This window comes from Mustela nivalis (genome assembly GCF_964662115.1).
Source record: "Mustela nivalis genome assembly, chromosome: 13".
NCBI classification, from domain to species: Eukaryota; Metazoa; Chordata; class Mammalia; order Carnivora; family Mustelidae; genus Mustela; species Mustela nivalis.
This window is the reverse complement of record NC_139032.1, coordinates 74,912,367-74,934,845: the sequence shown is the minus strand read 5'-3', so window position 1 is coordinate 74,934,845 and position 22,479 is coordinate 74,912,367. Positions and strand designations below refer to the sequence as shown.

General features: G+C 50.3%; 1 protein-coding gene across 10 annotated transcripts in view; it reads left to right on the top strand.

The window, feature by feature from the left end:
- The window catches only part of TNC (tenascin C), a 92,940-nt gene extending 73,033 nt beyond the window's left edge, over window positions 1–19,907 (top strand). For all 10 annotated transcript variants that reach the window (XM_082697038.1, XM_082697046.1, XM_082697045.1 and 7 more), the window contains 11 exons: window positions 1,614–1,736; window positions 2,848–2,991; window positions 5,052–5,171; window positions 6,913–7,056; window positions 7,820–7,950; window positions 11,388–11,520; window positions 12,997–13,148; window positions 14,060–14,156; window positions 15,064–15,225; window positions 17,119–17,282; window positions 19,159–19,907. In XM_082697038.1, the coding sequence (XP_082553164.1) occupies window positions 1,614–1,736; window positions 2,848–2,991; window positions 5,052–5,171; window positions 6,913–7,056; window positions 7,820–7,950; window positions 11,388–11,520; window positions 12,997–13,148; window positions 14,060–14,156; window positions 15,064–15,225; window positions 17,119–17,282; window positions 19,159–19,269 (1,481 nt within the window). In that variant the 3' untranslated portion in view covers window positions 19,270–19,907. The remainder of the gene's footprint in view (window positions 1–1,613; window positions 1,737–2,847; window positions 2,992–5,051; window positions 5,172–6,912; window positions 7,057–7,819; window positions 7,951–11,387; window positions 11,521–12,996; window positions 13,149–14,059; window positions 14,157–15,063; window positions 15,226–17,118; window positions 17,283–19,158) is intronic.
- Window positions 19,908–22,479: the final 2,572 nt, after the last annotated feature.

Sequence of the window (22,479 nt, the reverse complement as noted above, 5' to 3'; positions counted from 1 at the left end):
GGAGCACGGCCCTCAGGTGTGCATGCTGTATGACGCAATGAATTCTGAAGTCTTCTAAGACAGAGCAGATAATATTGCCCTGTAGATGAGAAAACCTGGCATCTAGAGATATAGACCGTGGCCACAGAGATCCATCTAAAATGTGCTGAGGCTTGCAGTCAGAGCGAAGGGCCACCTGGACCAGGCTAGCCACAGGAGATTCCCGGTGCCTGCTTTCACACACCTCACTGGGTTTTATTTTCAGCCAACCTTATCCAGATCTTTCCTGGGAATTGCTTCAAAATCAGGGTAGCCCATGGGTAAAAGAATTATATGGGGAAGAAAATAAAGAGAGAACAATCACTTTTACTGAATTCTTACTCTCTGCCAGATTCTGTTAGGGGTTTTACACCCATTAGCTCTGTTAATCCTGAAAAATATTCCCGTAGGTGGGCATGACTTCTCCCACTGGACAGATGGAGCAACTGGTGCTCACAGAAGTGAAGGAAACCGCCCCAGGTTGCCAGGGCCCTCTGTGGTATTTGGACAATCAAGATCTTCCAGGCTCCAGAGCCCTTGTGGTTTCAAAGCTTGGTTCCAAGGAAAGGGCAGAACCCCAGGCAGCCACAGAGTCTGACTACCAGGAGGAAAGGTCACAGGAGAAAGCCAAAAGAGGAGAGAAACAGAAATGGAGAGGGGGAAAAACATCTCCCCCACGTGGGCTGTGGGTTTTAAAACTTAATGATCAATGTGGGTTGGAGAGGGAAAAGATGAGGAAATGAGCTCCCCGGAGACCTGAAAATTGTTTCCTGATCTCTCTGATTAAATATGGTCAGCTGAAGAGGGCAAAGAGCTACGCCAAAAAATACATAGAAAAAGCCAGCAGAAACTGGGTTTTGGGGGGAGGTATTTATGTAGCAAAAACTGACCCATGGGCAAGGCTCTCCCCGCAGGTAGACCTGTGTGCAGGAGGTATCGTGTTTACTTTGCTTGCTCTCCAGGCTCTGGACCTCCATCCAATTCTGGGAATGGGTTCGTCGAGGTCAGTTTCCATGTCAATGCTATTTCCAGGATCCCCGGGCTGCGCCAGCTCTGCTGCCCGGTCCTGGGCCCAGAAAGGTCACACCACAACAACATGCGTCGGTGAACCAAGCCTCAGTTTCCTCCTCTGTAAAATGGCTACAACCACACCTTCTTCTCAGAGGTGTCTAAATGAGGAGTAATCCTTATCAGTTACAAAGCACCACATAATTGTCAAGTCTTGGAATCATTTAATAAAAGGAACTAGAAAGCAAAGGTTTGGGGGGAAAAAAATTGCTACAACTGAAAAATTATAGGATGGCATATTCCAAGCTGTGAAACCACCCAGCCTCACTCCCTCAGGTATCAGTTGTGGTGTTAACATTCTACTTGAACAAAACCTAATGCCAGCTCTGTGGCGCTGGGCCCTGGGCCTGAATGAGAGACCAGTTGTCTTTGTCTCAAGTCACAACTTGACCACAGATCACCGTGTTTTCCATCCTCAAGGCTTGGCTCAGACACTAACTCTAGTGGCTGAGTCTTCTTAGATAAGGAATCCAGAAAGAATCACCGACGAGCTAGAGAGTTGACTGTTTCTGCTTTCTCCTTGACAGCCATGGGCTCTCCGAAGGAGATCAGTTTTTCAGACATCACTGAAGACTCGGCTACTGTCAGCTGGATGGCGCCCTCTGCCCAGGTGGAGAGCTTCCGGGTTAGCTACGTGCCCATTGCAGGAGGTAGGGCCCTGGAAAGGGGGTGGGGGGTGGAGCAGCCCCTGGAGGGTTTGAGTGGGATAATGAAGTGACTCTCATAACTCCCAGCCTCCCAAATAGGACCAAAGAAAATTACTTTCTTCTGTTGGAGACCATCTCTGTAGATTTCATTTGTAAAGGGCTGTAAGTAAGATCCTTGGAGGAAGTGCCTTGCGAAGGGTCATTTTATGAAGACCCTCTCCGGCCTTGAAACCCCTCTATGAGAAATGGACCCCAATGTTGTTTCCACACAATGGCAGAGACTCTAAATACACTGGTCCTTTTCTCTTTGAGCACACTCATCTGAAAAGCTGATCCTGACCTGCATGTATGTGAGGTTTTACCCTTTGGTCCTCAGATGTGTCTGTCTCAGTGCAGATGGGGAGTTGTGGCCTTGCTAGTGGAACTAGGAGTTCTAGTTCAACGCACAAGGGCCACAACAAAGACGGTGGTGGGGGCAGGGGGGATGCTCCGTCAGATCTGTGCAAAGACATTCTGGCAGGTGGTAGTGTGTCCAGAAAGCATGGCCTTCAGAGTGAGGCTGTAACAGCTCTATAGAAGTTTGGCTTGCTGGTATATAAGCTCTTTACCAGCCCTGAAATTCTAAGAAACAGAAATTGAGGCCTTCTTCATAAATATAAGAGCACAGTCTTGACTGTGACCAGCTTCTTTCTTTAAAAGAGTAGGCTGTCTGCTGGGAAGGGAGTCCGTATACTCCAAAGCTAAGACAATGGGTTAAATAGATGAGATATACATTACATACTGAGCTTTTCATATTCTTTGTGGGGGAAAATAAATAAATAAAAACACGCCAGCTCTCTACTGAACGGAAACTTGCCATTTTTAGCACATTGTGACTTCATGTTTTTTCCCCTCCTGGCTGGGTTTTTGGCATCTGCACGGATGGAAAAAAAGCATTATACAAAAAGTAAGACGTCTTCTCTTATGCCAGAGGGCAGGAGTAAATGAGAGGAAGTCAAAAAATGGTACTGGATCAAAATATAGTTTCATTTCAAATCAGATACACCCGTTCTTGGGGCAATAGTAAGTTTTGATGAGGTTCACCATTCCTGATCTTGCTTTTGCCATGTTCCAGGGACACCGTCAGTGGTAACCGTGGATGGAACCAAGACTCGGACCAGGCTAGTGAGGCTCTTACCGGGAGCAGAGTACCTTGTCAGTGTTGTCGCCATGAAGGGCTTCGAGGAAAGCGAACCAGTCTCGGGATCCTTCGCCACAGGTGTTTTTCTCACCTTATGCACGATTGCTTGTGACTCAGAAGCTGGAAAAACTTCTTTTATTTGGGGAAACCCTAGTGGGAAGTGGAATGAATGTGGAGCACCAGAGACCTCATTTCTGGTCCCTTGCCTCTTACAGGCAGGGTAACCTTGATTTCATCCTTTACCATCCTGGGCCTTCATTTCTTGGGTTAGTGTGGAAGAAAGAACACAGTTTGGGAGTCTTACGGACCTACATTGAAATGTCAAGTCTACCACTTAGAGATATGTGAGCTGTCAGTTAATTTCTCCAGGATCTAGTTTCCTGCTCTGTAAAATGGGTACAACTCTGCTTCCTTTGCAGGGTGCCATAATTTATGACATGATCTATTTAAAACAACCTGTAGATGTAAATGTGCACGTGAAGCCACCGGGAATCCTTTCAAGCAGGTGCCTCGCACAGACAGAGAACGGGGATTGCTTTAAAGTAACCGTTCCTGATTGGGCAGCTCCTGCATGCCAGGCACTGGTACTAAACCCTTTGCATTTAAACCATGAAAATGCCTTCTATCATTCCCATTTTACAGAGGAAAAAAACTGAGATCCAGGGAAAAGAAATACCTTGGCCAAGGCCACCGAACTACTAAATGCTGGAGCAAATTTGAACTTAGGTCAGTCTCACTCCAAACCCCATGTTCTTCTAAAATAGAGGATTATTTTCCTATTATAACCTGATTTGTACAACGTACTGTAAGGAAGGGGAAATAATGAATTGCATTGAGGGAGAATGAAGTGGAAAATTTCTCTTCAGACAGCCATGTCTCTGAACAATTTATCCTTTGATAGAAGAGCAATTATCCAGTCTAATCCATTAAGGGATCCAAAGAGCGGGGCTCATAGGAAATTTTAAAAATACCCTAATAGTCGAAAAGAGTTGATTATATGCAATTATAACATCCCATCTGAACCCAGAGTCCTCTCTGCTCTCCACACAGGCCCGTATTTCCCCCATAGAAATCTTTCATTCACAGGCTCTCCGGTTGCAGACGGTGGGTGCACTCCCTCCCGAGGCCCACTGTCCTGGACATTTAAAGGAGATCCTGTACAGACAGGCTGAAGCAGGAAGGAGCTCGGAGCAGACCATGTGGGCTCCTGAAAGTACCCTGCCTCCGCCTGCTTCTCAGGCTGGTCATCACATCTCTTGGGGCTCAGGAGCCTTGTTTCTGAAATGAGCTGCTGACAGCTGCCCTCCAGCCTCCCAGGGCCATTGTCCTGGGATAATTGAGTCATAAATGCAAATGCAAGAAGATCATAGTCCTATTTACATTAGCTTCTGAGAAAGGGATGCTGGGTCGTCGCAGGGGTCGGTTAAACGGGCCAGCGTCCTCTGTCAGTACAAGTCATTTGGGAATCACGTCAAAGACGCCAGTGATGTTAACAGCCGCGTTACTAATAGCAGCGGCCATGAGCGAGCGTTGCCCCAGAACGTTTCACACATGCAGTGCCTCGTTCATCCTTCTAGCAGCTGCCCTGGGACACCTGAGGAAATGAGGTTTGGAGAAGGACACACAGATGCTAGGCAGAGAAGGCACACTAGAACCGGGGACTGCCAGCTTCTGAGGCTCCACAGTGCCCCCCAGCCCCCTTACGGGTGCTCTCACTCAAAGCCCAGAAAAGCCTCTGGCAGCCCTGACTCTGGGAGGCTCCCCGTTTTGTAAGATCTTGCCCTGGGAACAGTGATGAACCACAGCGATAACCCCCATGATGTTTATACCGCTCCTTTCCACCTCCACTATCGTGTGAGTCCCAGAGTATCCCTGAGGATAAAACCAGATAGAATGAGGATGCCCCTTGCACAGGTGGGGACACCGAGACCCAAGAGAGCCCAGGCAGCAAGGGAAGGCCTCATGACTCAAACCCAGGGCGTCCCCGCTCCAGACTCAGGATGCGGAACTCTGCGCACACCACACGCCGCGTCCCAACCCCAGGAGCCCAGGAGCAGTGAGAGAGCGGAGCAGCTGTGGGCTGATGTCTGACCCCACCACGGCCTAGCTCTCCAACACACCATCCTCTTTCTTTGCAGCTCTGGATGGCCCATCTGGCCTGGTGACATCCAACATCACCGACACGGAAGCCCTGGCCATGTGGCAGCCAGCCCTCGCCCCCGTGGATAGTTACGTCATCTCCTACACAGGGGAGAGAGGTAAGGCCATGTCTACGATCCTCCTCACCAGGAGTGTCTGTTGTGTCGTTCTCCCTCCTCCCTGTCATGTTTGGCCCCGGATGGCAAAAATACATGGGTAAATAGACTCATGGGCTAAAGCCAGGGCTGGACAGGCCGGTGCGGAGGGCCTGACCAGAGGGAAGCAAGGGAGGCCTCACCCATCCTCCCCTGCTTGTTGGCAAGTGAAGGGCATCAATGTAGTGGTTACACCAAGGAAGGCCAGTAGGCCATTTGGAAGAAAACTAAGGGCACATCTCCAGCATGCATGTGTTCCCCCAGCCTGTCCCCCTCTCCTGTTAGTCTCCCTGCCTGTCACCATGAGCCTTCCTCTCCAGGCAGCCGCTCCCATCTCTTACAAAGAATAAGTTCAGAATCCATAGTCATAAACAGGCTATTTCAGGGGAGCCTGGGCCTCTTAGAGGCTACAGAGGAGGTAACAGATGCAATGGTGAAATCAGAAATTTTTTGTCCTCATGTTTGCAGACATCTGTGCTAATTAATTTGCTTAGTTGGCCGACTCAACACTTGTTTGGGGCACCAACACATCACGGCCACCAAAACATAAGCTCAAATACAAGGAAGAGAGAGGAGAAAGAGATTGTTTTTCAGAGAATGAATTCATGCTTTTGTAATGAACTACTCTAGAAAAAGACTTCACTATCTGAATCCCAAGCCATATGTAAGTTTCCTATTTTTCAGTTCAGGGGTGTTTTACATGCAGTGACAACATGGAGGGACGCCGTGACCCATGCCTGGGGCCTCTGAAAGTCTGCATTCACTCCTGGGTCACTACCTAAGAGAGTTCTTTATGGGCACAGAGCAAGCGGGAGAGTGTGGGAAGAGAGATTTGGGAGGTTGTTCTTTTTATTCTTCTGTTCATTCACTCATTCATCTCTTCAATTCTTAAATATTCCCAATGAGCGAACTCTGAGTCAGGGCAAGCTGGTGATGTACCTACAGTGAATGAGAGCATTGTTCAGAGGGAAGATGGAATTAGTAGAGGCAGACCTAGAAAAGGGCCTGGTCCACAAGAGGGGGTTTCGTGGGTGAGAAACAAGACAATCAACTCATCCCAGGTTACCCAGGACTTCCCCAGTTCCAGTACTGAAAGTCCCATGCCCTGGGAAATCTCTCAGGTGGTCGGTCACCTGTGATCAGGAAATAAACACACCCACCTGGCGCCATGCTTTGGTTTCCCCACTGGACTTGACCCAATGGGTCTGAGATGCAGTAACGAGGCTTTCGTACATCTGCAGCTGCCCGATTTTTGTGGTTCTCCAGCCTCGTGATTTAACAACGTTTGTCAGATTATAAAAGCACATGAGAGTAAGTGAAAAAGAGGGGAAAGCAAGTAGCATTAAATCTGGGCAGCCTGAGGCTTGGAGACGTTAGCTGCAGCTCTCCTCCAGCTGGTTCCTGAGCCTCCGCTGCAAAGCTCTCCCAGACAGCGCCACATGGCAACACTTCCTGACCCCCAGGTCCCCTTCCTCCCGATTTGATGCATGGAAAAATCCAGTCTCCATATGATAAATCCTTTGTGTATGAAGTGAGCGATCAAGAAAGAAAACAGGGCGTGAGTCATTTCAGAAATCAGACCTGCTTTTCCACAGGGTCGTTGAAAGTTTCTGCTAGAAGTAGGTGTGCGCACCATGTGCCAAGTGCGCTGATGGCTCGCACGGGGAGCGGTAACCGCCTTGGTGTGTGTGTATTTCATGTTTAGTGCCAGAAATTACGCGCACAGTGTCCGGGAACACGGTGGAGTACACTCTGACCGACCTCGAGCCTGCCACGGAGTACACACTGAGGATCTTTGCAGAGAAAGGACCCCAGAAGAGCTCCGTCATCACTGCCAAGTTCACAACAGGTACAGAGACTCCGGGAGCTGGAAGCAGCCCACCCACAGCCTCCATCTTAAACGGCCATGCTCTCCAACCCCTTCTTTCTTAAGTCAGATCCTTGCAATGTGATGACATCAGCATCAGCTAAATTCACTGGCGCCCCCTCCCTCGGGACCTTAAGAAATGCATCATTTCCTTTTGAACTGAAATGACCACGTTCTCCCCATGGACTAGGAAATGGTTTTAAGACCATTTTTAAAGTGTAAAACCAGTCCCCATTGGGCCTCAACCCAGTATTTAATGATCCTTGTTCTAGGCAGGGAAATATTTTTAAGAGAAGGATTTTTCAGGCATGTTTTCCTAAATGTCCATTGGGTTTTTATATAGTGAGATCTTTTTGCTAACTGTAGCAGGCAGGGAAAGTGAAGAGGCATCCTTTTGTGGTAGGGGTAAATGCCAATATTAGCATTCATCTGCCCGCTTGCTTATTCAGGACCCAGAGGGGTTGGGAATCATGTTCCCAGCTGTGTCTTTCTCCCCAAATCCATCCAAGGCCAATCTAGAGTGTGTTGGGCTCAGGAACATCTGGCCTTTAGGATGAAACGAACCACAGAGAATTCTGTCTTTAGAGATCACATGACTCAGCCTCCTCATTACAGATGGGGAAGGTTCCACCCAAGGTCATGTAGATGAACGGTAGGGAAAGCCAGCCTTCCTAATAACCCAGGCAAAGGAGTTTTGTCCTAGAGTTGCTGACATATTTGCTAACAAATGACTTACCTTCTGCAGACCTTGATTCTCCAAGGGACTTGACTGCTACTGAAGTTCTGTCGGAAACCGCCCTCCTCACCTGGAGAGCCCCCCGGGCGTCAGTCACCGGTTACCTACTGGTGTATGAATCTGTCGATGGCACAGTCAAGGTATCTTACAGTATATAAACTCCCCACTGCCATTTGAAACATGGATGTGATCCTCAGTGGAGAGAAGAATCACCCCAGGGCTGTCTCTGCATCTCAGTGCAGCTAGGGAGCTGAAAACAAAACAAAACAAAAAAATTAACAGGGATTGGATGCCGTGCCAGACCTTCTCAATCGTATCTCCAGCCTCCCTGTCTCCCTTCAACCAGAGTCCAGTTTTGATAGGTCAAGAACCACTGCTCACAAGACTTGTGGACGTTCTAGGAGCTGGGTGCATGGTCTTTTAATGTTTTATTGAGCAAAAGCCAAGGGTTTCTGTAGCATCTTTGCCATAGATACAATCTCACAGATGGCATCATTCCATCATATATTGAAACATACGTCACCACGTTCTTTAGACAACAATTATTAATACTATTTACGGCAAATGTTATTTATATTCTCTGCCCCTTAACATCTTTTCTTTTACCTTCCAGTGTGAAATAACTTTAGCCCTTCCTTTCATGCAAGTGAACTTGATCTCTAAACTTTATTTTCTGAACTCATTATTGAACTTTTCATTTTGGTCATCACACTCTACATTTCCACCATCTTTTCCTTATTCCAGGCTCATCCGTCTTTCTCTAGTCTATTGTTTGTATTCTGCCTATCCTCTCCTCTCTATCTCTAAGAGTATATGTTACTGGTGGGTTTTTTAAAAATATTTTATTTATTTATTTGACACACAGAGAGACATCACTAGTAGGCAGAGAGGCAGGCAGAGAGAGGGGGGATAGCAGGCTCCCTGCTGAGCAGAGAGCCTGATGCGGGGCTTGATTCCAGGACCCTGGGATCATGACCTGAGCAGAAGGCACAGGCTTTAACCCACTGAGCCACCCAGATGCCCTGTTACTGGTGTTTTATTCTACAACCTGCATAGTGTCTCTTCCAAGTTGTTTGTTCATTCATTCTTTCTGTCTTTTACTGTTTCACTGCTGTTGTTTGGTTTGGGTCTTCATCTTTCATGTTGGAGACTTCAGCCCAGTGTCTGATGGTCCTTTGGTACTTGAGTCAAGAACAAAACAGCTTATTGGGAGTTCCGACTGCAGACATGGGGCTTGTCTGCAATGGGGCTACGGGGCTCACCACAGAGTAAGCAAGTACCCAGCGATTTTGTTGGGGGACTCGAAAGTAACAGCTCTGTAAGCCTTTTCTCTTGAGCTAATCCCCCTCCCTAGAGGATCCTCCAAACCCTTCAAGCCAAACAGCCAGGAGTGGAGTTGGAGGAGGAGCCTGGGCCCCTGCGGTGCACACACCTTTAATTCTGTTCCCAGATAGCTCCGCTGGGCCTGGCGGACTGGAATCCAGAGCCTTCCTTCTGGCTCAGTGTCTCCAGAGAGTACATCTCAGCCTCTCATCTGTACTGGGAAGGGCAGCCGTCCAGACTGGGGCGGGCAGGGTGGGCTGTGTGGGTGGGGACATGGGGAGATCTTGGAATCGGATCTGTTCCTTATTTAAGCTGTTAAACAAACTTTTGTTCAGCCATGCCCCACACTGGCCTTCAAAGGCATCTTTGCTTTTGTACACATTCCGTTCCTGAACTTGCTGGGCCCTGCGGCATTCCCCCACCCCCACTCGGCCAGCTCTCCCCGCAGCCTGCTGGACTCTGTCCCCTCGCTCGGTACCCCACCGCAGCCCCTCCCATCCATCAGGATTCTGTGGACATGGCATGCCTCTGTCTGTCTCATCTGTCATCCGCTTCATCCTCATGGACTTGTACTTTCTGTCCCTTCACTCTCATTCTAAAGAGCTGAACTGGTATGTCCAATCCGCCATGTTTGACTAGACGTGGACACACATTTCTAGTTATTCCCGTGGCCCTTCTTTAACTTGACAGAACAACAGACTGACTCACTGTGTGCGTGGAGGCAGGTCCCTCAACTTTTCTGGGTGTCGTGTTCCCATCTGTAAAATGAGTGCAGTGGACTCACCAGCGCCCTTTCTAGAACTGAGCTTACCTCAAGTCCTGAGCCTCATTTCGATCTACCCTGATTGCCTAGAAAAGGACTTCGCACAGCCGCTGAGAGAGCTGAGTCGTAATTTTATCCCCAAGTAATTCAATGAACCCAGCTTAATAGCTGATCCTTCCCCAGGGACCAGACCTGGGGGCCACGTAAAAGTCACTGGGTCACCTGTGTCAGCCTACTGAATTACCTTCCTGCGTGTCTAGTCCCCATCACTGTATGTTTCACTCAAGAAAATCAACCTGGTACAGGAGGAGAGAGTCCTAGGCAGGTTGTGGGGAGACAGGAGGTAAGACTGGCCCCTGCCCCCACCACTTACAGAGTGAGAGCGGGTCCCTCAGATTCTCTGGAAGTCAGTCGCCCACCCACCTCCCCCATGGAAGACTCAGGAGAGCCCACCTGCCCAGCATGAAGAGGCGAGAGAACCTTGCAGGACCTCTGCACTGACTCGGTATTGTCTACACCTCACCGGCCGTGTTTGCAGGTGACAGCACAGCTGGACTGGGTTTGCTAGCAGTGTAGGTTGAATTCCAATACCAGACACCAAGGTCGTCTGCTAAAAAGTGAATTCACTGGCATTGGACGCTGGAAAGAGGATTTGAAAAGGAGGAAGACTTCCTGAAAGCTGAAACAAATGCTCTCCAGACAGCAGCGCCGAGAGCAGTCGCAAACTACAGGGGGGAGTGCGAAGAGGTCCGGTGGTGGAGGAACACACATGCCTCTCCTGGATATCTCATTCTAGAAGGAGACATGCTGGGTCGGCTCAGGCCTTTGCCCTTGCCTGCTGAGCTCCCGCAGTCATCCCTTGACTCGAGATGCCCACGCTGACTGCATCCAAACAGCTCAGGGAGCTTCTTCAGTATGTGCCTGGGAGAGCCCCACTTCCGGCTCTTAGGATGCAGCCAGTCCGGGATGGAACCCAGGCTTTGTATTATTTCAAGCTTCCCGAAGGACTGTGAAAAAGAGCCTTATTAGGAACCACTGATATAACTGGTCTGAGAATCTAAACCCTTTGCCCTTTGTGTGATTTATCTTGCTTCCAAGTTAAGCTGGGTTCACGTCATTCACTTGTTCAAAAACTTTTTGGGAATCCACATTCCTTATCATGATAAGCTTCAAGTTCCATAGCTTGGCACTTTAAGGCCCTTTATAATCAGGTCTTTGCCCACTTCTTCCACCACTCCAGCACCCAGCACGAAGTGTGGTTCACCTAGGTCATTACTTCCTCCTCTGTCCCTTCTGGCCTCAGGACCTTTGCTCATGCTGCCTTCCCCTGTCTCTCATGTCCAGAAGTGAGCATGGAGCCTGACATCGAGTGAGACTCCGTGGATCCTTTTGAGTGAAGAAATGAATGGATGGGGGAATGAATGAATGTATCATCTGTACCCTGAGGATTTATGTGGCAAAGGACTATTACATTCTTTCTTCTACCCCTAGGAAGTCATTCTGGGTCCAGAAACCACCTCCTATAGCCTGGCGGAGCTGAGCCCCTCCACCCACTACACAGCCAAGATCCAGGCACTGAACGGGCCCCTGAGGAGCAAGTTGGTCCAGACTGTCTTTACCACAAGTAAGGAGTTCCGGGCACTGCTGGGCTTTGAGATCGAACTTTGTGAGACAAGACCAACCCTCCACTTCTCCTCTGACTATGACTGAGTTTTTCCCTCAAATCTCTTAAAAGGATCAGTGCCTGCCTCTCCCTGCAAGCCCGAGGAATGTGGGTGCAGGAGGTTAAGGACCTCGTGGTGAGAGGGAAGGAGGGCCAGTAGTGAGAGCTCTGGACACAAGCCCCATCTCCACCACTTGCTCTGGGTGATCTAGGAAAGTTACTGCCACTCTGCAAGCCTCAGTTTCTTCATCTATGGGATTCACAAGTATCCCTTCCTCACAAGACCCCTGTGCTCCCTGAGCTCCTAGCCCAGTGTGCGCGCAGGCGCTGGGCTCACTACAAGCTGAGGCCTTTTTTTCCTTCAGCGTGCGGGCCATTACAAAACCCGCCCATGATCAAAATCAAAACCAGTCCTCCCACCAAGCTGGTAGGATCCTCAGGTCCCGTTTTCTGCAGGGGAAGCAGAGGATCCCAGAGATGAAATGACTGTAGGTTCTAGCATGAGTGAGAGGGAGATCTGGGCTCAGGGGTTCCGGGCCCCAGAAAGCTGCCCCATACCTGGCCACCAGGTGTGGTCTGCAGATGGCAAACGTGCAAGGCATTTCTCTGGTGAATTCAGAGGACGTGCTCATTCCTGAGAGGGGGAGAGGGGCCCTCTGGAAAGCCCAGAAAACGGGGTACCCAGAGGGCATCCCAGTGCCTCCTGCCCTTCGTTACTCTGCGCACCCCTGCTGGCGTTGCTGCAGAAGCCAGGGTCCCCTTTGCCAGAGGGGTCAGGTGAGAACAGCCAACTCTCTGTCCCACCTGCTCAGCACAGCCCAAGACTGCGTTTCTGTCAAGTTGGACGCTGCTTTGCATCACATTAGAGCACTTGGAGGTTTCCCAGGCATTCATGTTTGGTCCCTCCCAGACTCAGAGCAGTTAAATGACTTCTCCGGTGTCCTGAGGCAAAGGAGTGCAAGTTCAAGACTAGAACCCTTGTTTTTGGCTCCCAAATCCTCTGAAGAATTCAGAAAGCATGCTTGTTAGATGCCCCGTAGAATGCCCTGATCCACAGCAAGCCACCGCATAGAGCTAGATACCCAGCCATCCTGCCAGGACCTGGGTCTGCTTGAGGTAGATCAAGGTCAGCCTGATACTCGTTCCTCAGAGCAGCTCTGTTCTCCACCCCGGCCCTGGCACCCCACTGACATCACTGGTGACCTCCATGAATAGAAGGGACGGAGCTGGGTGCCTTATATCCATAATCTTTAAACCCTCATCGCACCGCTGCAAAAGAGGATTTATCCCCAACTTGCACACAAGAGAACGGAGCCGGAGAGAGGTCAAGCTGCTTGCCTTTAGATACCCAGGCGGCGTGCAGTGGGGCTGCAGTCTGAAAGCTCCTACCCCAATCCTCCTGCTCTAAGAAGCCCACTCTTCCTTCTCATCCTGCAGCTGGGCTCCTGTACCCATTCCCCCGGGACTGCTCCCAAGCAATGCTGAATGGGGACACCACCTCTGGTCTCTACACCATTTACCTGAATGGTGATAAGGCTCAGGCTCTGGAAGTCTTCTGTGACATGACCTCTGATGGGGGTGGATGGATCGTGAGTATCCCCAGTCCTCAGCCCTGGAGCCTGGGGGCAGAGGGCACAGCAGGGGCGGCGGGGGGTGGGCGGCACGTCCACTCACATACTCAGACACCGATGTTTGGAGGTTTTGCGAGATCGTGCCTGTCATCCAGAGACACTCGGGAGCTGTCTCTAAAAAAAGGAATGGGGAAGAAGCTGGGGGGGGGGGAACAAGAGAAAATAATTTTTTTGTAATTTATCTGATCTGATCCTCAAACAACTCTCTGATGCATAAAAATGAGGATGGTCATGGAACCCATTATGTGGCTTAATTAGCATTTTCTTTCGACCACTGTGCAGATGGTGATGTGAATTATTTCAATCCCAATACTGTTTGAGCTGGGTAGTATTTTTTTTAATTAATAATTTTTTTTTTTTTTAATTTGAGAGAGAGAGAGCAAGAGCAGGGAGGAGGGCAGAGGGAAAAGAAGAAGCAGATTCCCTGCTGAGCAGGGAGCCTGAGGCAGGGCTCCATCCCAGGACCAGGAGATCATGACCTGAGCCAAAGGCAGATGTTTAATTGACTGAGCCACCCAGGGGCCCCATAAACTTTATTTTTTAAAGCAAAGTGAGCATAAAGTACAGAGCGCGCCCACATTCCCCCGTCCCATGTGCATGGCCTCTCCCCATATCAGGGTCCTACCCAGAGTGTTGCATTTAGACCAAGTGATGAGCTAATCTTGACCCATCGTGATCACCCAAAGCTGGGTGATATTTTTAATCCCTGTTTTTCAGGTGGAGGTGGCCTGCCCAGAGTCACACAGCAAGTTAGTGACAGATAGAGCTGGGCACTGGTGCTTTTCCCACAGCTCCAATGCCCTTCCTCTCAGAGAGATGCCTTCTATTTCTTCTGAGAGCTAACGTGCACCCTGATTCATATGTTCCAGGTGTTCCTGAGACGCAAGAATGGACGTGAGGATTTCTATCGCAACTGGAAAGCCTATGCTGCTGGATTTGGGGACCGCAGAGAAGAGTTCTGGCTTGGTAATGTACCCCTGCCTGTGTGCGTCCCAAGTGCCCATTTCTGCCCTCCTTGTCACTGTTCCTAAGCCACAGCAACCCATGGGAGAGAAAGAGCCTAAGAGGAAACAGTAGCTCTGGTGGTAGACACAGGATACCAGCTCTTCCTTGGAAAAGACTTTAAATTCTCTAGGTCATTAAAAATAAAAATCTGGTCCAGGAAGAGCCAACAACCAGACGTGAAGGATAGCCTAGACTAAAGTCATTCACTGAACCACATCAGACTCATCTTCACTGATATTATTAACTGTTTCCATCCTGGGCTCCAGGTGCTGGGATGGGCCTTATAGCCATAACCTGGAACACCCAGCACCTGCGCAAGCTACAAAATTCCCGGATTGCACGTGGGAAAAGAGGAATGAAGTCATATGCTCACAAGAATCTAGCCAATAAGCTGTAGAGCTGCCACTTGAAATCTCCCCAAACACCACCACGAAGCCACCCTCCATGCGTCCATCCATCCATTCACGCAGCACGCACTTTCCCACAATCTCCCTGCAGGGGGCACTGTTCCACGCTCCGGCACCCTCACTGGGAAATGTCCATCCCCTTAGTGTCCACTGCCTTCCCCCTGCAAGGGGCTTTGGAGGTTAAAAGTGCTTTCTCCACCTTATCTCCTGGATCTCCACGATGCCCTAGGAGGTGGGCAGGGCAGAGAGGCCACCTTGAATTTCCCTGAGGCTCAGAAACACCCTAGATTTCACCTGGCGTTGTGCCAGCGAGGAGCAGACCAGACCAGACCTCAAGGCCCGGTCTGTGGGAGGCAGAACCTCTTTGTAGAGCCCAACCGCTGCTCCTACAGGGTGATGGAGTAGAAGCAATGGCCTCAGTCACTCGGGCTTCCTCTGTAACCCTCGCCTGTCCTCCACAGGGCTGGACAACCTCCACAAAATCACAGCCCAAGGGCAGTATGAGCTCCGGGTGGACCTGCGTGACCACGGGAAGACCGCGTACGCCGTCTACGACAAGTTCAGCGTGGGGGATGCCAAGACTCGCTACAAGCTGAGGGTGGAGGGCTACAGCGGGACCGCAGGTAGGGGACAGCCACACGCCCTGCCTCCAGAACCACAGAAGCCTTCCTTAGGCTTTTAGCTCATTCCTCCCTCATCCCTTCCTTCACAAATCCATCCATTGATCGGGTCAACAAATATCAGAATCCTTACTAGGTACTAGACCAGAACATCAACTGGGCAGAGTAGAGTAGAGTAGATACTTTGGTCATCAACTGGGCAGAGTAGGGTTGGGAATCAGAACAATACGTCTTTTTCTTACCCATTTTTAGATATCAACTGAGCCTGGAGACTCACCTAACCCACATCTAAATGTATTTATTTATTAAAATTTCTTGTACATACGACCCCCCAGGGATCCCATTAATGAGCGGGTGTGGACACACTGAGGTTCTGTGTTTCCTACGGGTTTCCTGGCGCTGCCTCTGTTGGGGATGCTGCTGGTCTGTGGACCCCACTCTGGGTTGCAGGCATTGACTCCTTCCCCAGCTGCTTGCATCCTTTCGAGGGGTATCCTCTGCCACACGGTCATCTAGCCACAACCCCCAGACCTCATGACCAGAAGCTCACTACCTGCCAAATGGTCCTTGTGGATCTTGTCCAGTGCCTAAGCTAGCTCAGATCGTGCAGATGTCATGGACTTGGCATGGCCCCTGTGTGCTTTACCGGCTCCACATTAGTGGAGAGGTTAGTAAGGAAGCCACACGCATTCAGACTTACGAGGGAGCCTCTCCTCTTTGCAGCTGTTCCGCAAGCATTACCTCCTTCCGATTCTCAGGGACACTGGTCCAGGAAGATGTCCCTGTGACACAGATGAGGAAACTATGACCCAGAAACGCTGCGTGATTTGCCTGAGGTGGACCCAGGGGCGGGCTTGTCGGCAGACAGGTGTGCTTGGTAACGAGGAGGGGTCGGGTCTGACAGTACGCCCACCCTTCCCTGCTCTGGGGTGGCATCGGGTTACGTCTATGAAAACAGAAAAGGCAGACGCTGTGGTGCCTCCGCAGCCTCTCTGAGCCCTGAGAGGAAACATCCATAATGGGGAGAGTCTCCAGAGAAAGATTTGCTATCTAAGGAGAGGCCAAGTGCTTGCGAGATCAGCGTGGCAGTAGTGAACACAGAGAGCCAGGGGCCGAGATGGTTTTCATTCTTGTGTCCCTCAAAGAGGTCTGACATTTTATTACCTGGCAATAAATATCTGTTTGAGTGAAGTGGCTTCAGGCAAGAAGGATATTGTCATCGGGCAGGGGGTCACTGAGCAGCGGGAATGCGGCTACCCCCGCCTCTCTCTGCCTTCGTCTCCAAAGCCCCCTCAGGAAGGGACCGTGGTAGAGCTGCTCCTGGTGGCAGCCCACGCTCCACAGAAGGGCACCTCATTTCCTCCATACCTACCTGCTCCTGGTCGCTTCCTCCTTAACCAGGCATCTGAGGCCCTTTGAACCTTGCTTCAAAATACCAGTCCTGTCTTTCCCTCTCTGAGCTCCATTATGTAAAGGAATGCAAAACAAAATGATCAAAGTAGCGAGAATCACAGCTGCTACACGTACCCCTCTACCTTCATATCCACTGACTGTCCCACCTCACGCTGAGGTGGGCGGAATCAATGCGCTGGTTCAGTTTTCGAGAAGAGAACACTGAGCCTCAGCTGGAGGCCTGACGTGGGCCAGGTCACACTGTGGAGTGAGAGCCGGACCCTCCAAAGCCATCACAGGCCTCTTTCTGGCACATTATGCAGCTTCCAACAGCCATGAACCCTCGGGGGTTCCCCTCCAGTCCTGTGCTCGACACTAATTCTCGGCCTGAGGTTCAAGGGCAGTGACCCCAGGATCTTTCAGCTGCCACCTCGGTTCTGGCCTTCCAAGCCCCTGAGGAAAACCTGTTCTGGGACTCCTCAGACCCATATCTCCTCTCCACAGGTGACTCCATGGCTTACCACAACGGCAGATCCTTCTCCACCTTCGATAAGGACACGGACTCAGCCATCACCAACTGCGCCCTGTCCTACAAGGGGGCTTTCTGGTATAAGAACTGTCACCGTGTCAACCTGATGGGGAGGTACGGGGACAACAACCACAGTCAGGTGAGCCAACTGTGAGGGTCGGGGACAGGTGACAGGGGGGCACCCCAGCCCCTCGGTCCCAGCCGAGACTAGGGGGCAGCAACCTCTGGGACATGGTGTCACCTCTGTTCCCGCAAGGAGGAACCTCGGGGACACAGGAGGTTGGATGAAATCCTCGAGACAGCACCTGTTAACCCGTGAAGATCCCGGGGAGACCACTGGTCAGTGGATTCCAAAACAGAGAGCTCTCAGCAGACAGAGCCAGAGTCTGAACTCCAGAAGGAAAGCAGATTAAAGGGGAGGTGTCTAGGTGATGCGGGGGCATAAGTGGGGTGTTCTTTCCACCTTACGATGTTGCCCCAGGATGCTTTCACTCTAGAATTATTGTCCTACCTTTCTTTTCTCATTCCCTGCCTCCAAAGTGACACAACGTCCTTCTGGAAACAAAAACAAAAACAAAAACGCATGCCCGAAAGGAAACTTCTTTTTCCATCCTCCCCCACCTCCAGTGTGGGCTGACGTGAAAGGCCATGAAGGAGTTAGGGGCGCCCCGTCCCAGCTCTGGCTCTGCTCTGGCAGCCGTGTGGGCTCGGTGACCTCACTTTCCTTCTCTGGCCTCAGTCCCCAGCATAGAACAAGGAGGGCTTGCGTCCCACTCGGCACCTCTGTCCAAGGGACGATGGAGGGCAGAGGAAGGCAGGCCAAGTAGTTCACCAGAACTGAGTGGTTACAGACACATTTGCCCATGGGGCGAGCCAGCCATTCTCACACCCGACCTGCCAGTCAGATTCAGAGACCGTCCGCAGTCAGTGAATGCCAAACAGAATCCCATGAAGTATCTCTATTTTCTTGCCTCATTTTACCAGCCATTAACTTCTCCAGGTCTCCTCAAAGCCCCATGCCGCTAAAGAGAAGAGAGGTCAGAGAATGAGGTGGTGGCTGCCTAGAGGCAGAGGGTTGGACCGTCCCCAACCCCCCAACCACACTGTGGGGCAAGGGGCATTGTGGGTTTCGACAGGCAGATTCTGCTATCCTTAGACTCTGTGGGAGAGTTAACATGGAATTAGGAGGCCCAGACACAAATATAATCTTTTCTTGAGGAAAAAAAAAAAATCTCTAGCCAAATTTCTAAGGATGATTTTCCCTGTTGGAGATGAGAGAAGTCATATTTACTTCGTACCTACAATGTGCCCAGCGCTATGATCGCTCCCTCACAAACTCATTTAACCCTCATAGCATTCTTCCAAGGTTGTCACTTCAGACCCAAAAGGGGTTGGGGGGTGGGGGGGGAAGATGGTGAAACTAAAGCCCAGAAAGGTCTGATGACTGGTTCAAGACCATTTATGTCTCAAGTAAGAGCCTTAAGGTTTAACCCTATATGTCAGGTTGTAAAATTTGTGCTCTGCCTGTGTTCTTCCTGCCATTCCAGACAAACCCTTATTAAAACAGTCCACAGGAATCCTGGGAACTAGAGACTTCCCTGCATATAGCTAGTCAATTCTGTAACCTCCAAGCATGACCTGAATTCCTTCAGCACCTACTCCTACTGATGGGAGGTTTCACCAGCCACCATTTTGTTTCACGAACCACCATTTTATTTCACAAGCCACCATTTTGTTTCACCAGCTACCATTTTGTTTCACTATGGGAGCTCAAAGCTCAATGCAAATGCAGGTAGCTTCTGACAGACATTTGAAAAACTGAGTCAGATTCAGCCAGCTCCTTTTGCAAGTTCTAAGTAGATGGATCAATACACAGATAGGCAGTAGACAGCTGTGAGATACCAAATGGTCAGGTTCAGACAGAACTCCCTTTGTTCCCGTCGACCAAGCAGCAGCGGTCGGTGAACACCTTGTCTATTGGAAACCCATCTGGAGGTTTCTTCTCTTTTTCACAGGGTGTCAACTGGTTCCATTGGAAGGGCCACGAATATTCCATCCAGTTTGCTGAGATGAAGCTGAGACCCAGCAACTTCCGAAATCTCGAAGGCAGGCGCAAGCGGGCGTAAATTCCAGGAAAAACTAACTGGGTGGGAGAGGAGCAGGGCCCAGAGGAAGAAGCAAATTTTACCAAAGTCTCAATACAACCTGTCCAACCATCAAGCCACACCCGGGTATTTGGCAGGAGATAAAGGTGACCGTGGATCATGGGGGCCGATGACAAGAGCACTGGCCTCCCCTTCTCTGCGAGGACTTCCTTCGCACCAAAGACAACAGTCTCCACAGGTGTCTGTTTCATTGTTTGAATCAGCAAACATCTTCCATTGACAGCATCAAGGTGGTTGTCTTGGGTGGCTCTGGGAATGGGAGAGGGGTCGGCTGTACCGTGGTAGTTTGTGTTAGAACCGGCTGTATTTTACACAAAGCTGTATAAGTATCATTATTGTTGTTCGCAGTGATTCGGTGTGTGTCATGGGAGGCCGTTCCCCCCTCCCCGCCTTTTTTTTTTTTTTTTTTACATTTCATGCAACAAAAACCAGAAAAGCAATACTGTTTGGAATTTAAGGATATGATTAATATTATTAATATAATAATAATGATGAAAACTAAGAATTTTTAAAGAGATTTCCTTTCCAAAACACATCTGGACAGTACCTGATTGTATTTTTTTTTTTTTTTTAATAAAAGCACAAGTACTTTTAAATTCGGCTGTTGTTGCCTTTCGTTGTTCAGCCTGAATTCCACCAAAGCCAACGTACTTGAACAGAGGAAGGAATGCAGGAAAGGAACAGAAAGGAACAGTTAGGAAGAAGGGAAGAAGAGAGGGGGCCTACAGACTGGGAGAGAAGAAAGCACTTTTTTGAACAGAGTTGAACGAGGTTGAAGAAAGGTTACCACTTGAGACTCAGCTTCTTGCTCAATATTTTCAAGACTAAGAGTGTGTGGTTTCAAAGATGCTTTTATACCCATCTTCTAGAAATTCCATGATGTAGATGAGGAGATAGCTGTTAACCCAGCAAGGATCAACATGCCCAGCGGCAAACTAGCTGAGTTCAAATCTTGGCTCCACCATTCCCTAGTTCCCTAATCTCTCTGTGCCTCAGTTTCCCAATCAATACTCACACTTCTTAACTATGTAGCATTTCTGTGGAAAAAATAAACACCAGCCAGATGAGCCCCTGAATGTGGTGCCTGGTGTGGAGGAGGTGCCAGTAAGAGTCATTTGTCTTTATGATCATTTTATATATGACGGGCTGGGGGTCATGGAAGGGCACTGACTCGCCCACAGGCTACCCACCCAAATAATCATCGGACTGGATTTGAGCTCAGGGCTCTGGCCCCCGTGTTCTTGCTCTCCCTCAGGACCCCGATGAAAATCTTTCCTTTCCCAAGGAAATGTGTGCCCTGAGTTGCGGAATGGTGGAGTACAAAGAAGCTCAGCAGATCATTCCTACAACCCCAAGATCTTGGAAAGAGAAAGAATGTCTGTTGGGAAGATCACCCCCCTCCCTACTCAGCACCACCCCCACCCTGTGTCCCCCAGCCCCGGCCTGAATGCGTCTAGGAGTGGAGGAAACTCACTGCCCAGCACAGCGGATCTGCTTGTACTCGGATAATATCAAATATGGGGTCAGAACCCCACCTTACACATTCGTCTTTGAAAACGGGGTGGGTTGGGGGGTGGGGAGAAATTCCCAGTTCATTCTCTTGGGGATTTTCAGCAAAGGGACTTATTTAATGAAAATGTTTGGGCTTGATAGGCCTCATTCAAATGGAATGTGGTGGCTCAGACTTGAGGACCAGAAAAATTTATGGCTCGGGCCAGATCCTTCGCGGCTGGGTTTATCTTGCTTTAATAAATGCTGTCACGTTATATACACAATGGGCTGCTCCAGATCATAAGACTCGTTGCCTGCCATTCCGCTATAGCAACACTCGCCTTGCTGTGTAAACCTGAACAACCAAGCCTCGAGTGGGAGACTTAACTCTCTGCTGGCAACTCCCTGGGGAGACTCTGAGATGTAAGGAAGCGGGTGAGGTACTTCCCAGAAGCCACACCAGAATCCAATTCCCCATCAAACAGGAGTCCTTAACCTGGGCGCTGGGTCCTTAACCTGGTTGCAGAAGCCCCCAGAGGGGGGATGGGCAGGCAGAAGGGCCCGAGCCAAGATGCGCAGAGCTGCCCACGTCCTGGTTAAAGCATGAGCTTGCCGCTCCTCAAACATGTCCTCAGTCCCCGACTCTGGGTTCCTTTAGGCAACGCCTCCCTCCTGGAAGGGGTCCTGAGACTCCGCCTTCCGGGAACGCTCTCAGCTGGGAATGAATGTCCAGGGAGTCTGGCCTTCCTTTTGCCCTTCCTCCAAATGCTTCTCTCCCTTCCCCCTGCTTGTACCCTTCAAGGCCACCCTGCATGGATTATGTCAAGGGACCTCCGTGCCCTCAAGTTTCTGGTTGGCTATCAGAATGCGAAGTGCTGGGACACTGCCGGGTGAGGGGAGGCTGTTCAGGGTCCTTAGTTCCAGCGCCACCTCTGTAGCATCACAGGGGGCTGACAGTTTCTCTCCTAGCAGAGGCTCAGCTCCAGTCCATGGGCCGTCCCCGCTCAGCTCTCTCTCCAGCTGGTAGGAAACTGTCCCCTCTCAAGTCCCTTCAGGCCTGAGGATGGTCCCACACCTCAGCCACTGCCAGCCCTGGGATGGTGTGACCCCCTGCGGCTCTCCTCTTTGTCTGCACCACTGGAGACAGTCCCTCTTCTCCTGCCTCTCCTGGGGACTCTGACAGACAGGCCCCTTCTCCGGGACACTGGGCGCCACTGTTGTCGCTGGCTGCTGTCCCTACACCATTCTTTCCACTCCCGCCTCCCACCGTGGAAGCCACAGGGGAAAATACTCTCTCCCACTCCCCGCAGGAGCTGGGGCATGTAACTTGAACTCTGTCCACTGGATACCTGTGGAGGGACTTCTAGCCTTGAACAAGGAATGCAAATCAAAGAGCCTAGGAGGCTGGTTTCCCCCACGACCACCACAGTGTCTGCCCACATATCCCCATCCACTGGGACAACCCATCCTACCTTCTCCCTTTCTCGGCCTGCCCCTCCCAGGCCATGCTTCTTCCCACCGTTCCCTGCCAACTCCAAGTACGGGACAGGTGAGGGGGGTGTCTCATGGGCTGTGATGATCGGCTCTCTTCTCCCCAAGGATTCTCTTTTCCTCTTTCTATTTCAAAGTCAGTACAGAATAACGCCCCCATCAGTCCAGCACTGGGTGAACAACATAACC